At 37.6% G+C, this 15,022-nt stretch overlaps 1 protein-coding gene across 6 annotated transcripts in view; it reads right to left on the reverse strand.

The window, feature by feature from the left end:
- kcnab2a (potassium voltage-gated channel subfamily A regulatory beta subunit 2a) overlaps positions 1 to 15,022 on the reverse strand; it is a 293,607-nt gene that overhangs the window by 73,181 nt on the left and 205,404 nt on the right. For all 6 annotated transcript variants that reach the window (XM_072244814.1, XM_072244817.1, XM_072244816.1 and 3 more), the window contains one exon: positions 277 to 320. In XM_072244814.1, the coding sequence (XP_072100915.1) occupies positions 277 to 320 (44 nt within the window). The remainder of the gene's footprint in view (positions 1 to 276; positions 321 to 15,022) is intronic.

Below are 15,022 nucleotides of genomic sequence, written 5' to 3' on the forward strand. Positions count from 1 at the left end.
AAAATAGCTTAGGATTATAGAAAATAAACACTGGAATTAATCAAAATTCAGGATAGAAGAGTTTATATATATATATATGTGTGTGTGTGTGTGTTTCAATGAAACATTTAACATAAAACATTGAAGATCTAATCTTCAATGAACCAAATGAGATTTTCACAATCCTGATGTCTTTAATTAATTCCTATTATATCTAAAAGATTACCAACACAAGATTAAAAATGCAAGTTATCAATCTTTGTTATTAGTTTATTCATGAGAACAATATTTGCTTACCTAGGCCAAGACAAGACACTCTGAGACCCGATTTTCCAAGGTTCCTATTATAAAACAAAAAGATGATGCAAATACACTAATTTAGGACAATGTTTAGTTAATTACATCAAAAAGAAACCTGCTCAATTTTGTCCCATCTAGTTATATCTTATTGTTCCCCAAACCTAAATGTTTGTCAAATATCCTATTTCACCGACACTATTAATGTTGGATCTTGAACATCATAATCTGATTTTAGCAGTCCAATATTTTATCCTTTACTGAGTAAGGTGATCATTTCATGATATAAAAAATATACCTGGTAATGAATCTGGAAAAAATGTTTTATTAATGAGTTTGCAATATAGTTCAATTTGCAGATTTTCACATTATCCTTCCTGTGAATCTCAAATGATGGTACTAAATATTGTCATCTAATATGCTTAATAGAAACACACTGCATATAATCAACTCCTATTTAAGCAAGACGCTATTTCTTCCATTTCAAGATTGACATATATTTTGAACCCACAAGAAATAACAGATAGATCGTAATTTTACAAACTAAACATCATTTTCATTTGCTAATTTGTTTGTCTTTGGAAAATAATAGCTATTGGGGAATTCTAGACACAACCTATTTGAGATCCCAGAGTGTTTGCCCAACTGAACAAGATCCTATATTGAATAATGTTTCCTACAACCCCAGTTACTTACTCCAAATCAAAGACTGTAGCTATGGTAAACTCACATAGGTCCAGGCTCTGCCTTCCTCTTTGTGGGATCACTAGAAATGTTCTACCTTTGGGCCTCCTCCAACTAATTTTTCTGGTATATTGCTTCCTACACTTAAATGGCTAGTGAAAATTTAGTTACATTGAATTCCAACTTTTTAGGGTTGACATCTGCCTTTTCCATTCCCTTCCTTGACTGCTCCATCTTAGGGGATAAACTAGCAATCATTCATTACAAGCCTATACAGTTCCACAGCTATTTCACCTTTCTGAAAATAGTCCATTCCATTTTCCTGATTTATTCCTTTCCATTGCATCCATTCCATCAATGCTTATTTCCAGACTAGTATCTCTTGAGTTATCTTCCTTTCTCCTTAATCGTGGCTCCCTCATGCATATGATTGACAGATCACACAATCACACCTTTCTTTCCTGTATCTCTGCTCTCCTTTTGCCTCAAGGTTCCAACATAGCAGCTTCCATATTCGATAGACAACCTCCGTAATTTCCTGTATCCTCAATGTGATTCCACTACTAGACACACATCTACTTTCCCCATTGGCTTTCAGATCTATGGAGGGTCATTCTCTAACTCATTCTTCCACATCACTGCCCTCTCCCATGGTACTTCCCCTTTGGCCTCCTACAGTTTTGCAATGAAGCCCAACAGAAGCAAAAGCTCTAGTATCTAATTTTCTGCTTGGACATGTGGAAATCCTCAGTACTCTATAATAAACATGATAATTTCAAATAACCAGCCTATACTCACAAAATGCTGGAGAAACTCAGTAGGCCAGGCAGCACTATTGGAAAAGAGTAACGAAGGGTCTCAGCCCAAAATGTCAACTGTCTGCTGTTTTCCGTAGATGCTGCCTGGCCTGCTGAGTTCTTCCAGCATTTTGTATGTGTTGCTTGGATTTCCAGCATCTGCAGGTTTTTTTCTTGTTAGCATTATTTAGATACTGTTTGTTAGCATTGCCTAGACTTGATGCAAGGTTATCCACTCCCTATGTAGGTGGCAGAAGCTGGTACTCTCACAACACTTAAAATGTGTCAAAATAAGTACACCACATTTTAGGCTATGGACCAATGCAGATATAAGGTAAGCACTTAATGAATGGTATGTATGCGGTGAGTCGAAGGTCCCAGTGACTCAACATTAATTCAGTTTTCTTCTCTTCACAGTTGCTGCCTGAACTCCTGGGTATTTTCAGTATTCTTTTTCTTGTTAATACTTCCAACAACTCCTTTGATCCGGTGGACGCATTATTGTCTTAAGTCATTAAATTGTCAGATTCATTGACCTGGACAATCATGCTCTCTACCCTATCACAGAAATCCTCTTTAATCTCTCCATTCCTCCTCTTCTCTGCAGCTTAAAATGAACTTAAATTTATCATTTTGCCAGTTCTAATGAAGGGTCACTAGCCTGAAACATTAATTCTCTTTCTCTCTCCAAAATACTGCCTTACCTGCCATTTTCAATACTTTTTCTTTTTATGTTCATCAAATTTATTGGAGATCCAGGAATGCATCTACCAGCTCATATAAAATGGGAGCCTGTAGATGTTCTAAACAAGGAACTGCACAAGGCATGTGATTAATTAAGGTGTTACAATAAAGGCCACTGCACAAGGGCTCGGGGTATTTTGTATGATAACTTGGAAGACAATTGAATAACTGACGGAAAACAGTACGGATAAAGGTCAATTTGTAAAGACTGCTGTACATTGATGGTCATATTTTATGCAGCTTATTCTCTAGCTCCAGAATTCTCCCAATTAAGCTCTCTTCGTAGCTCTCTTCACCATCTTCGTAGCTAAGAGTTTCCTTAAAGATTGATTAAGCCTTCATCTGTAGTTTATCTGTAAGTCATCTGTAGTTTATCTCATGAGGCTCAACATCAAATCCTTGCCGTAATCATGTGTAGTGAAGTGTGTTGCTTCATAATTTAAAGACACCATGGAGAATAAGCATTGCTGGAGCTTTTAGAAAGATTACCGTTGTTGTTGCACCACACACCTTGTTGATGGTACCAGAGAGTATAAGATGGATTCTGGAGTAAACATCTGGATGTACTGTGAAGGTGGGATAATGACACCAGAGTGTAGACAGAGCCACATTTCCTCAGATTTCATTACATCTCCCTAATCCTTATAAAACTAATATACAATATTACCTGGGACATCCAAGGAAGAAGGCGTCAGAGGCAGCACACGGTCCAACAAACAGTGCAAATGATTGTCTTGAATGGTTTTTTTTGTAATCACAAGATCCTCTTGGACACTGGTACAGAATAATGTGAGCCGAATGGCAGGGGAGCTGCATGGCCTTGGTTGTTGCACTGACCTTGTGGTGTGGTGTTGGCTGTTGTAGCCGCCCAGGGGAGGAGACGCCGGGGGCAGTGTGGGAGAGATCAGAGACAATGTGGCTGTGCTGGAGTCCATATTGGTTGGGGGCTGGCCCCTCCCAGTGGCGCTGATCTCTTGGTGTTCACTTGGTGGAAGACGAGCTGGATCACATTCGTCTGAGGCAGTATTGGCAAATGATGAGGCACTGCTGTGTGCTTGTTCTTACAGAAACATGGCTCCAGGACAACATCCTATGCGCCACTAATCATCTTGTGACTATGTTTTTCTGCTATCGTAACTATATGTGCTAGATGTGTGTATGCTGCCTGCTGTGTGTGATTGTTAATACTGTGCTTTGTATCATAGTCCCGGAGGCATGCTGTTTTGTTTGGCTGTAATCACGTGTCAAAATGTATGCAATTATGTATTATGTTGGGTATTAGAACATTTCATAACTGTGATACTAAGATTTTATTTATAGACTACAAGTGAGAAGCTAAGATTACAGATTTTCAAAATAGTTTACCAGAAGCACAGAAAATGGTCATTACAAATCTTGCCAGAAGTCAAACTAGTGCAAGGCAGAGCAACAAAACTGTATTAACGGATAGTCAGAAACAAATCTGATTCACGAGAAAAGGAGGTACGAAGCTGTTGGAATAAACAAACCAAGAGAATCAGTGATTAAAGATGTGCGGTTGATCTAAATCACACTGACTTTTGGTCTCACAGAACCCTCTGGCAAGTTTATGACAGTGTGAAAGTGTTCAGTGACCTCAGGAAATGTGATCTATAGTCCAAGTTTACAATGACAACGCAAGGCTTGAGCTGAATAACACAAAAGCCACTGGCAACGAGGGAGTCTTGGAAATTAATCAAACTAGGTATCATGCCATCTTTGCAATTTTGTTTCTATTGTAATAATACTTCATGTTTGAAATATGATACTAGTTACAAGATCAGCATTAACCAACAAATCCATTAAGCTTCTGGAGCCCTGATACACAGCCTAGAAACTATTTTGATGTATTTAAAAGCAGACCTGTGGATGCATTTAGGAATCATGATTTTAGTAGGCATTTGCTCAAAGCTAAGAGACAGAGATGATGTAATTTCTAATTACATGAGTTCAGGCTGTCTGACAAAACAAAGTGAAGGCAAATGAGATTAGGAATGGAGTTACTCAATGGCATTTTAACCTAGTATAATGTGGATGCAGGGAACTGACCATTGTGAGAACAGGATGCTGACTGCATAATACATCACAATGCAATACCTGATCAATTGCATGCAAGAATTACACAATTTCAGCAAGCGATTTTTAGCGTTTCTAATAATTTGACAATTCCTTACACATTCCTAATGCTCACTTTGCAAGTTACTTTCAGTACATAAACCATTTTTTTCACAAAAATCAGGCAGGACAAATCCAATTACTGCCCCACTTATTTGCTCCCAAGCATCAGTAAATTTATCTATAATGTCACCAACTTCAAACAGAATTTACCCTTTAATTAGATTAACACGACCCTCAGTCCTCGTTCATTGTCATTTAGAAATGCATGCATGCATTAAGAAATGACACAATGTTCCTCCAGAGTGATATCACAAAAAAACAGGACAGACCAAAGACTAACACTGACAAGACCACATAATTATAACATATAGTTACAGCAGTGCAAAGCAATACCATAATTTGATAAAGTGCAGACCATGGGCACAGTAAAAAAAAGTCTCAAAGTTCCGATTGACTCCCGATAGTCCCCGATAGCAGGCGGCAGAAGGGAGAAACTCTCTCTGCCATAAACCCCTAGGCACCGACAACTGTCGATGCATTGGAAGCACCCGACCACAGCCGACTCCGAGTCCGTCCGAAAACTTCGAGCCGCCGACCAGCCCTCGGACACCAAGCACCGAGCACCATCTCTGCCGAGCACTTTGACCCCGCTCCGGCCGCCGAGCAACAAGAAAAGCCGAGGACTCGGGGACTTCCCTTCCGGAGATTCTGGATCACACAATAACAGCGGCAGCGAAAAAGGCATTTCAGAAGTTTCTCCAGATGTTCCTTCGTTCTCTCACGTCTGTCTCCATCAAATCAGGATTGTGCATGGCACCCTACTTGACAGATTACAGATATCATTCACCAGAGTGTCCGCGCAAGCTGCGTCGCGCCACCATCTTCTCCTCCTCCTTACATAATTAATAACCTGTTGATTGATTCATATATGTCTAGACTGGATTTTGCCAGGACCATATGGCTCCAAAGCTCATCACAGACTTGATCCAAACAAGAACTAAAGTTGAACTCCAGAGACGAGATGAGAGTTAATGTCCTAGCATAAAGGTAAATGATTGAGGCAGTTGGAGGTCAATTATCTCAGCACTAGCACATCAATACAGCAGTTGCTCAAGACTATCTCTTGAGCACAACATTTCAGCCACCTTATCATTGACCAAACTTCCATCATAAACTCAGAAGTGCAGATGTCCAACTGATGACTGCGCAATGATCAATTCCACTTTCTGTCCTCAGCAAATAAGGCAGCCCATGCCTGCATGCAGCGAGACTCAGACAACACTTAAGCAGGGGCTGATAAGCAGGAAGTAACATACATACTATTTAAGTGCCAGGTAAAGATAACTTCCAGCAAAGGAGCATCTAATCACCTACCCTTCACTTCCAATTGCATTATTATCTACCTCCACTATCTGTGGATAATGATAATTAAAATATCAATTGGACCTTCACCCAATTATTGTTACTATAAGGGTAGGTTAGAGACTGAAGATCCTACAAGGAATGTGTTATTTCCCCACACCCATATCCTTGCTGGCATCTACAGGACACAAGTCAGGAGTATGATGGAATACTTCATTTGTCTGTGTGAGTGCAGCACCAACAACTCTCAAAAGCAACAAAGGACTAGTAATCAGTTTAACTGGTACCACAACTACTCAAGATGTTAGCTGCTGTCTGTGTCATAGACAAATTACACCACAGTTATTTCCTTGGCTTCACTGGGAGTGCCTGCAATTTTTACCATCAAGGAGGACTGTAGTACCATCTGTAGTTTCCTTTCCAAGTCACATGCTATCCTGATTTGGAAACATAATGCTGATTCTTTGCTGGATTTAAACCCTGAGATGTCTCGTCAACAGCACCATGTGAGCCCCACCAGCAGGACGACAGCTCCAATTTTTCTCTTCTTCAATTCTCCATTCTGACCTCTTACGTCTTCTCCTCACCTGCTTATCACCTTCCCCTGGTACCCCTCCTCCTTCCTTTTCTCCCATGGTCCACTCTCCTCTCCTACCAGATTCTTTATTTTCCACCTATCACTTCCCAGCTTCTTAATCTCCCCTCCCCCAACCACCGGGCTTCACCTATCACCTTCTAACGTCCTCCTTCCCCTCCTCACCACCTTCTTATTCTGGCATCTTTCCCCTTCCTTTCCAGTCCCAAAGAAGAGTCTCGGCCTGAAATGTCGACTGTTTATTCATTTCCTATATGCTGCCTGACCTGCTGAGTCCCTCCAGCATCTTGTGTGTGTTGCTCTGGATTTCCAGCATCTGTAGAACATCTTGTATTTATGAGCACCTCCTTTTCAACGGCAATGAGGGATGGACTATAAATATTGGCAGTTAGGGATGGGAAATAAAGCCCAGATTCCAAATTACGAATCAGTTAAAAATAATTCTATATGGATATTGTTCTGGCTCTTGCTCCATCATCCTTCCCCCTTCACCTTTTTATACCGGCTATCTTCCTTCTATCTTTCAGTACAGATGAAGGGATTCAAAATCCAAAATTTGTCTTAAATATACTTAACTGCTACGCATCCACTGTCCACTTGGGTAGAGAATTCCAAAACTCTACAACCCTTTACCAAAGTGTAGACCAGTCCAAAATAACTATTTATTTTGAGACTATAATTCTTAGTTCTAAAGCACCTATGTAGCCAGATGAAACAATGTCTCAGTGTCTATCCTCTCAATCCTATTTAAGAATTGTTCCAATAAGAAAGTCTCTTCTCTTTTATCTTACTGGTTTAACTCTAGTAAAAACTGGGCAATATTATTCAAAATGCTCTTCAAATGGCAGTACTCTCATCCCCAAAATCAGTCCAGTGAACCTATACTACAACACATCCAAGTTGGTCTTATCCTTTATTGGATAAGACCAACAAGATCGTGTCTAACTTCAACAATGCTTCTTTATCCCTATATAGTAAGCCTCTTGGAACACATTACACCATGTGCTTTCCAAGTTCTTGTTCATCTGTAAATTAATTTCCTGTGTTTCATGAACTGGTACAAGATACACTGTCTACTACCATTTACAGGTTTCTTAACATTAAACATCTTTCTTTCCCACATTATATTTATCCAGTCATCTCCTTATCCGGTCACTTCAGCTTTCCAAACCTCTTAGCAATCTGTCTATATGGACTTTGCAGCTTACTTTTCCAATAATACCCAGGGCTCAACGCTGACCCCACTCGTAAAAGCCTGCTAAACGAAAAATCATCCAATTATTTTCACTGTTTTTATCCTACAACTGGTTTCCCTCTGTGTCAATCTATTACCTTCAACCCCACAATGCCTTACTTTATGAACAAATCTTTTAAGTGACATCCAGATAAATTCATTGGTACCATTCAGCTAGTTATATCCTCAAAAAAGTTAATCAGATTTATCAAGCTCAATTTCTTTCTCAGAAAACCATTATTTCCTCGCAATGGTCAAATAATTTGTTAAGTGTCCTTCACCACATATTTAATAATAAATTCCAACATTTTCTGAAAACAGATATTGGGCTCACTGGTTCTTTGTTCCACATATTCTCCACCCTTTCTTACCAGTACTGTTAGTTTTTACCTGTTCCTGGGGCTACGGCAGGGGTTCCCAACCTGGCATCCACGGACTCCTCAGTTAATGTTAGGAGTCCACGGCATAAAAAAATGTTGGAAACCCCAGGTCTAGGGAGTGTTCTATTCATTAGTTCTGCAGCCACATCCAAATGCCCTCAAATTTTCAGTAGCAAGTACTGCAAACTTGTTGACTTTTAAGTTCTCTTAATATCTTCACTATGTACTCTTCATTAATATTTTAACTTATTCCCTATCATTACATCCTTGGTTCCCAAATATTACTTGTTTATTGTGTAATCTACTGTGAAGGGACACAAAATACTTGTATAATACTTCAGCCACTTCCGTAATCCACATATTATTTGCCTCTGCCTCATAGATCAAGAATTATTTTGCCACTTTCTTTCTTCTTATTTAGTTGTAGAAATTACTTTTTAAGATATTTGCTGCCCATTTATTTACATATTTTATCCTCTAGCAATTTTTCCCCATCATTTATTGCTTGCTCCTAAAGTTTCCCATTCTCAGGATTACTGCTCTGTTTGGCTTCCTTGGCCTCAGAAAGGCGGTTTTATTCCTCAATAGATTGCAGGCTCATTAATCCCACATAATTTACTTTATCAAGCAATCTCAATTCAATTTTTATACCAGCACAATTAGCATTATTCAAATATTTCTCAGCTAAATTTGTCTTTCTTGAACTGAATATGTAATTCTATCAGACTCAATAAGTATTCAGAAGCACAGGGTTAAAATACAGTTTAAGATTAGAGGAAGGATTGTAGATGCAACGTGTTTAATTTAAAAATCAAAGTTGTCATTTTTATACTGCAATTATAAATTCCAATGTACATATTTATAATGAAAACTTTTGTCATTCTACACATTTCAGTTTCACGAGTGTAGCTATTTCAACCCCCTCAATGTTGCAATGACACAATTACAAATTTATCAAGATAAAGTTTAAAACTCAGATTTAAACACTGGATTTCAATCTTAGAAAACTGCTTATTAAAAGAATGTTATATATCAGTAATATTAAATAAAATAAAACAGTTCATGCAGCCACTTAAACATCATAGTTTGAAAATACTGGGAAGTAACTTTAATAAGAAAGTCAATTGCAGTAAGCGGTGAGCATTTCTGCCTTGGAACCAAAACCACTGAGCATTTTATAATTCGTTAAACTTCCTGACCAAACAACAATAAAATTCTGGATAACACTCACCTTGCATTTACTTAAAGTAATTAGATTACAATTCTTTAAATTGGTTATCAATTCCACACCCAATGAATACAATCCATTAACAATCATTCACTTCCTGACCTTATAAAATAAAACTGTTTTGCTAACTTATAAATACAAAGTTTGCCAGTACTCTTCAAATTCTAGTGGTTTTGGGATTATACGAACTATCCTAAAATACATTTATATTTCCTAATTTGCTACTCTGCTTTGAATAACCACAAAACAGATAAGGAGAAAAGTCCTGTTACACTTCAATATCAATTACACATTTGGAAATGCAGTTGAAGACAAGCACTTGTATTTGTCATACTGCATGCACAACACCCCTGCAATACAGTAATTAAAAACTAAATGTCTCTCCATGAAATAAACACAACAATATTTTATGCAGAGTATCAAATACACCCAAATTCAAAGATTAATATTGAATTCCTGCAGTCTTGTATTTCATTCCTTTTAAAACACTGATGTGACAGATTTCCCATTTATAATTAAGCTATAGACTCAACACAAAATTTTCAGGATCTTGAAAACATTACAGAATTAAATTATGCAGTGTGCATTGGGTAGGGATTGAGCTTCCATTCTGTACTTCTCATTCAGTAACTGCAAACAGGAAACTTCACTATTACCCACCTCACTGCCTTATCCCCAACGCCGAGTACTAAATTCCAGTAGTTTCTTCGAACTACAATTTGTCAATGGATTTCAATGAGGTTGCATCGAAATGACTTGATCAAGGTGATTTGAAACACTGTGTGAAACAATTCAGCCCAATAAATTGTTCTGTGTTTGAATGAATATAGTAAAACTATTCTTGCAGACGCCTGTAGAATATTCTTCTCTGCCTGGATAAATACTGAGAACCAAGTGGCACAATCCAACCCACCAGCAGAAAAACATAGTAGTACATAACTTAACCAGTTCCAATTAACAATTCCAATGACTCAACTAAAGCTATTGTAAGCTACACACAGAAGCCTTTTTAAAGAAAGTACTTTACATATTACATAATCTAATTCCAGATGTTAAATTGCATAATTCTGAAATTATATGAATTGTTTTGGGGTTTCTAAATAAAGAAAAACATGTATACTGTGGACTGACACCAATTTTCAAATTCTATAATACGATAGGAAAATGTTTTAAAGTAGGTGTCTAAGCTGTAGTGGCCAATGGTGGAGCAGACTCGATGGGCTGAATGGCCTAATTCTGTTTGGATGTCTTTTCCCACCCATTTCAGCTATGTATAGGTCAGCTGCTGAAAATATACAAGGTAAGTCAGGTTGAAAGTGCAATGAAAACACTTGTTGGATCCACAGGTCAACAGTATCCATGATATAATTTTAGGCTACACATTTTTATAGTCTTGAAACCTTCATGCAAAATAATTTTTTTAAGAAAGTTGACTTGTTTTTCTCAGAGTTCCATCTATACCGCACAAAAACTATTTAATTCTGCATTGTGTTTGATTATGATGATGCAAAATTATTAGAAAAAATCAATTCCTAAATGAAAATTAGATTTTGAGTGATGGACATCCTTTTAACTTCGGGGTTCTTTCCTCTCTGATTCAGCTATCTCCTAATTTTTCCCCATCTGTTAACAAGAGTTTCAATAGATGATCAGCAACTTTCCATAAACTCAGCAAATTGATAGTGCTTTGTGTGAGATTCTTGATTTTGAACATTCATGTGATACTTATCCTCAGAGGACACACTGGCTATTAATAAAAAGTCAAAACGTAGCTGATGTTTTCTTCCCTTTAGCTGACTCCAATTGCTACTCTAGCTCCTAGAGATCAGTTATCAGTGGCACCTAACCCCAAAACTGGAGAATGGTTGCAGTGTTTGCAGGGTTTCAGTCATATGCAGATCACATTCAACCATTCCATATTTTGTAAGAGAATCTCAAAATCCTTGCAAACACATATAATGTACATAAGCAGCACAGCAGACGGGATAGATTTTCTGCAAGGAAGTAATCATTAAAGGGCTGTAAAATAAATAAATGTAACAGATTATTAAGACTGAAGATTTAATTTTAAATTTAATTTTAATTTTAAGATTATACTTAACGATGAAGAATGTAGCTCGGACCATTTCAACTGTGCATTTACAAAAACCTTGAAGTTTTACAAATGCAATGCTCAAAACTTTCTAAATATTCAAAGATTTTACTTTTACCACCCCATCTGAAGTTCGGGTACATATTTCCCAATGTGAATCCTACAGTTACATTTTAACAATTACAATCTGTACGTTCTTGTCCTACCCTTTGATTTTTTTCTTTATTTTTGTAACACAAGTTTAAGAGTACTAATGTCAGAGATAAATTTTCCATTAACTTAACCTGGATAAACATTCTGAAGCAAATTTAATAGGCACAGTGATCAGTCAACATGTGACTGGTAACCTGCCGCCACAATATGACCCCGTCAAAGTTGAATTAACTACTCCCCCACCCATCTATACAAACAACCATGATTCCCCAACTTTCCTCATAACTCCGATCTCTAACATTAATGACTGACCATTTCTGTCAAAAGAGTATCAAATTATATTGTCTTGACATTTAGTAGTATTATTGTAGCCGACCATTAATAACCAGCAACTCATCTGGACCAACCTCATAAATACTGTAACTAGAATAGAACTTTAGTGTCATTGTTTGAGGTTGTGGTGCTTCCCTAGTCCATGCAAAATAGTTATTTACAATGTATGTGGTACAGCTTAATTTAAAACAAAACTACAATAACAACTCAGACGCTGTGTGTGGGGGTGTGTGACTTATCGCATCATATCCCAAATCCTTTTTAATCACCTTTCTATAAGGCACCAGGTTTCCAGGACAGAATCCTTAGCTCAAGTGCCAAGGAGCTGTCACAGCTTTGGGGGCCAGGAAAGAATGGGACAGCTTGCACAATTGTGCTCCCACATGAAGAAATCCGGAACTTTGTGGCACTTAGAGGAAGAAATGCTGGCATTTACCCACAATATTTGTGCCTTTTTAATATTTTGCCATCCATGTATCTTTGAGGCCTAGAAGCTTCAATTATAAATCGTAACACACAAAAAATTGTTTAAACCTAATTTATTAAAACATTTACATAAAAAAAATTCACTATGCTATGACCCAAATTAAATAATTGTTTCTGGAATTAAAACCATGCCCTATATTTCATTAAACAATTAAAGCACCCAGCCCCCACCATCTCACCACATACACAGAAGAGCCACTCAGAGTTAGCCTGCACACAACAGGGGCTATTTGTCTGGCTGAAGGATGAATTTAAGAAGTTAAGTTATATTATTAAATTACTGAAAACAAATATTATACTTAAAAGGAAACAAACAAAAGAAACAACGTGTCTCTCTCTTCATAGTTTCAAATTTCAGGATGAATATTTAAAAAACATTATTTCTGTTTTAAATTAGGAAGTAGAAAAACGTTTACAGGACGCTTGTAACTACAGATGACGCTGAATATTTTCTAGGAATAAATTGATTAAAAACAATAATTCTGACAAATACATAACACATTTAGGCAAAAATGACTGCAGAGCGGGTCTATGGAAGCACCCCCATCTTACAGAAACATAATGTGCAGAAGATACTGTTTCCATACCTAAACTTCATCCCTGGGTAATTGGAGGTTAAGTCACTTGAAGATGCCATGTTTTGTACCGACAGCTGTCCTAAACTTCGGGCAACCATTGCCACTGTTCTGAACTTGCTCTTACTTCCTAGGCTTGGGCTACTTGCGTTATGCCGACTGAGTCTCTCATCTGTGCCTCTGTTCTTCAGATTGTGATCGGAGCACATAAATGACACCTGCATACTTGTTCTGAATTTCTTAATTGCAGAATTACAAACTACAAAAAGGATGATCAGAGAATGTCCTCTCAGTGTGGAACGTGTGAGCAGATGAATCTCTCGAGATAAAATGAATAATCCTGCAGCAATTGAATGAAGTCTTCAAAATCCAGCTCTAATCTTTTAACCAAAGAAAATAGAAATATCAATCGTCGATAATGAAAACTGCAGCATTTTTCCTTCTTCTTGATACACCTGCTCCTTCTTCATGATAATGTATCCCACCTCGATGAATATAACTGCTGAATCTCCAAAGGGCTTCATTTATTTTTTCCTGTACCAGAAGAATCTCAAGTGTCAGCGACGTTCTTTCTCCCTCCCCTTACAGTGCTGTAAGGGAACAAACTGGAGACACAATTCTTTCAAATCAGAAGAAAATGAGACTTCAGCATCTGGACATTGCCATATGCAGATAATTATTTCTTGTTGATCTTCATTTTCAAAGTCATTCAGGAAAGTCACAGTCCGTAGTCTACTGATGCTAAATAAGGAATTACTGATCAGAAAGACCTATGGAGACTCCTAAAGTCTGCAGCATATTCAACAAAGAAAACTAGTATATTTTGAGAGTGCTAACCATACTGCACAGATGTATCACAGCAAAGGTAAAGCTTTCCTCAGTCAGTACTGAGGCTCAGGAGCATTACAGTGTATATAAAAACAATTAAGGGCTCACTGAACTACATCTAGGAAGTAGTATACAAGTCATGAATAAAATAAAAAATTGGTTTTCCGGGGGTGGGGGGGTGGGGAAAAGAAGTCATGTGGGGGGGCTAAGTGAGTAAGGGGCTCAATACATCACCAATCGCTATCTGTGATTATCAGCTTCATACAAAGCACTGTTTAAAAGGGCAACATCACGCATGAGATACAACGGGTCTACACTCAATAATAAATGTAACTTACAACTTTCATTGAACAAGTAACATAAAACTTACAACGCATTCATTGGAAAACCATATTCATTATTTATTTTTCAAAACTGATTCACAATATTACTGTATGTCAAACGAGTAATCTTATTTAGTATATCTGTTAAGCCAAAATTATTTTTCAAATTGTTTAGCAACATGACTCACACATTACTAAATGACTAAAACTGCAATGTGTACTTAATAACATATCATTTTGTGGGAAATCATAAACGCAAGATTCTGCAGATGCTGGGAATCCAGAGTACACACACAAAATGCTGGAGGAACTCAGCAGGTCAAGCAGCCTAACCAGCTGTGTTCCTTCAGCATTTTTATGTGTGTTACTCATTTTGTGGGACCTACCGACAATAATATTTCCTACTTAATAATCTATGCTATTTTGTGGGACCCACCAACAGTAATCTTCCCACTTGAAAGGCACCCAAAACTGGTAAAATATACAATCAGTGAGCTTGGCTTGTTACATATTTCACTAAATTCAGTAAATTAACACTTCACAGCTGGTTGGGAATGTTAAATTTGTTCAATAGGTCATGCTTATTTATAAGGCTATCCAGACACCAAGGTGACGTTCATGACACACTTGCACAAAAAAACTCGTTAAGAATAGGATATACAAAGACATGGTGTGCGACTGTTCTGATTTGTGTCCCAGAATCTGACAACAGATTAGCCAGTAGAGCTGCTGCCTCACAGTCTAGTGACCCTAGTTCAATTCCAGCCTCTCAGTTTGTGCGTTCTCCCTATGATGG

Source organism: Mobula birostris, chromosome 27, assembly GCF_030028105.1.
Source record: "Mobula birostris isolate sMobBir1 chromosome 27, sMobBir1.hap1, whole genome shotgun sequence".
NCBI lineage: Eukaryota > Metazoa > Chordata > Chondrichthyes > Myliobatiformes > Myliobatidae > Mobula > Mobula birostris.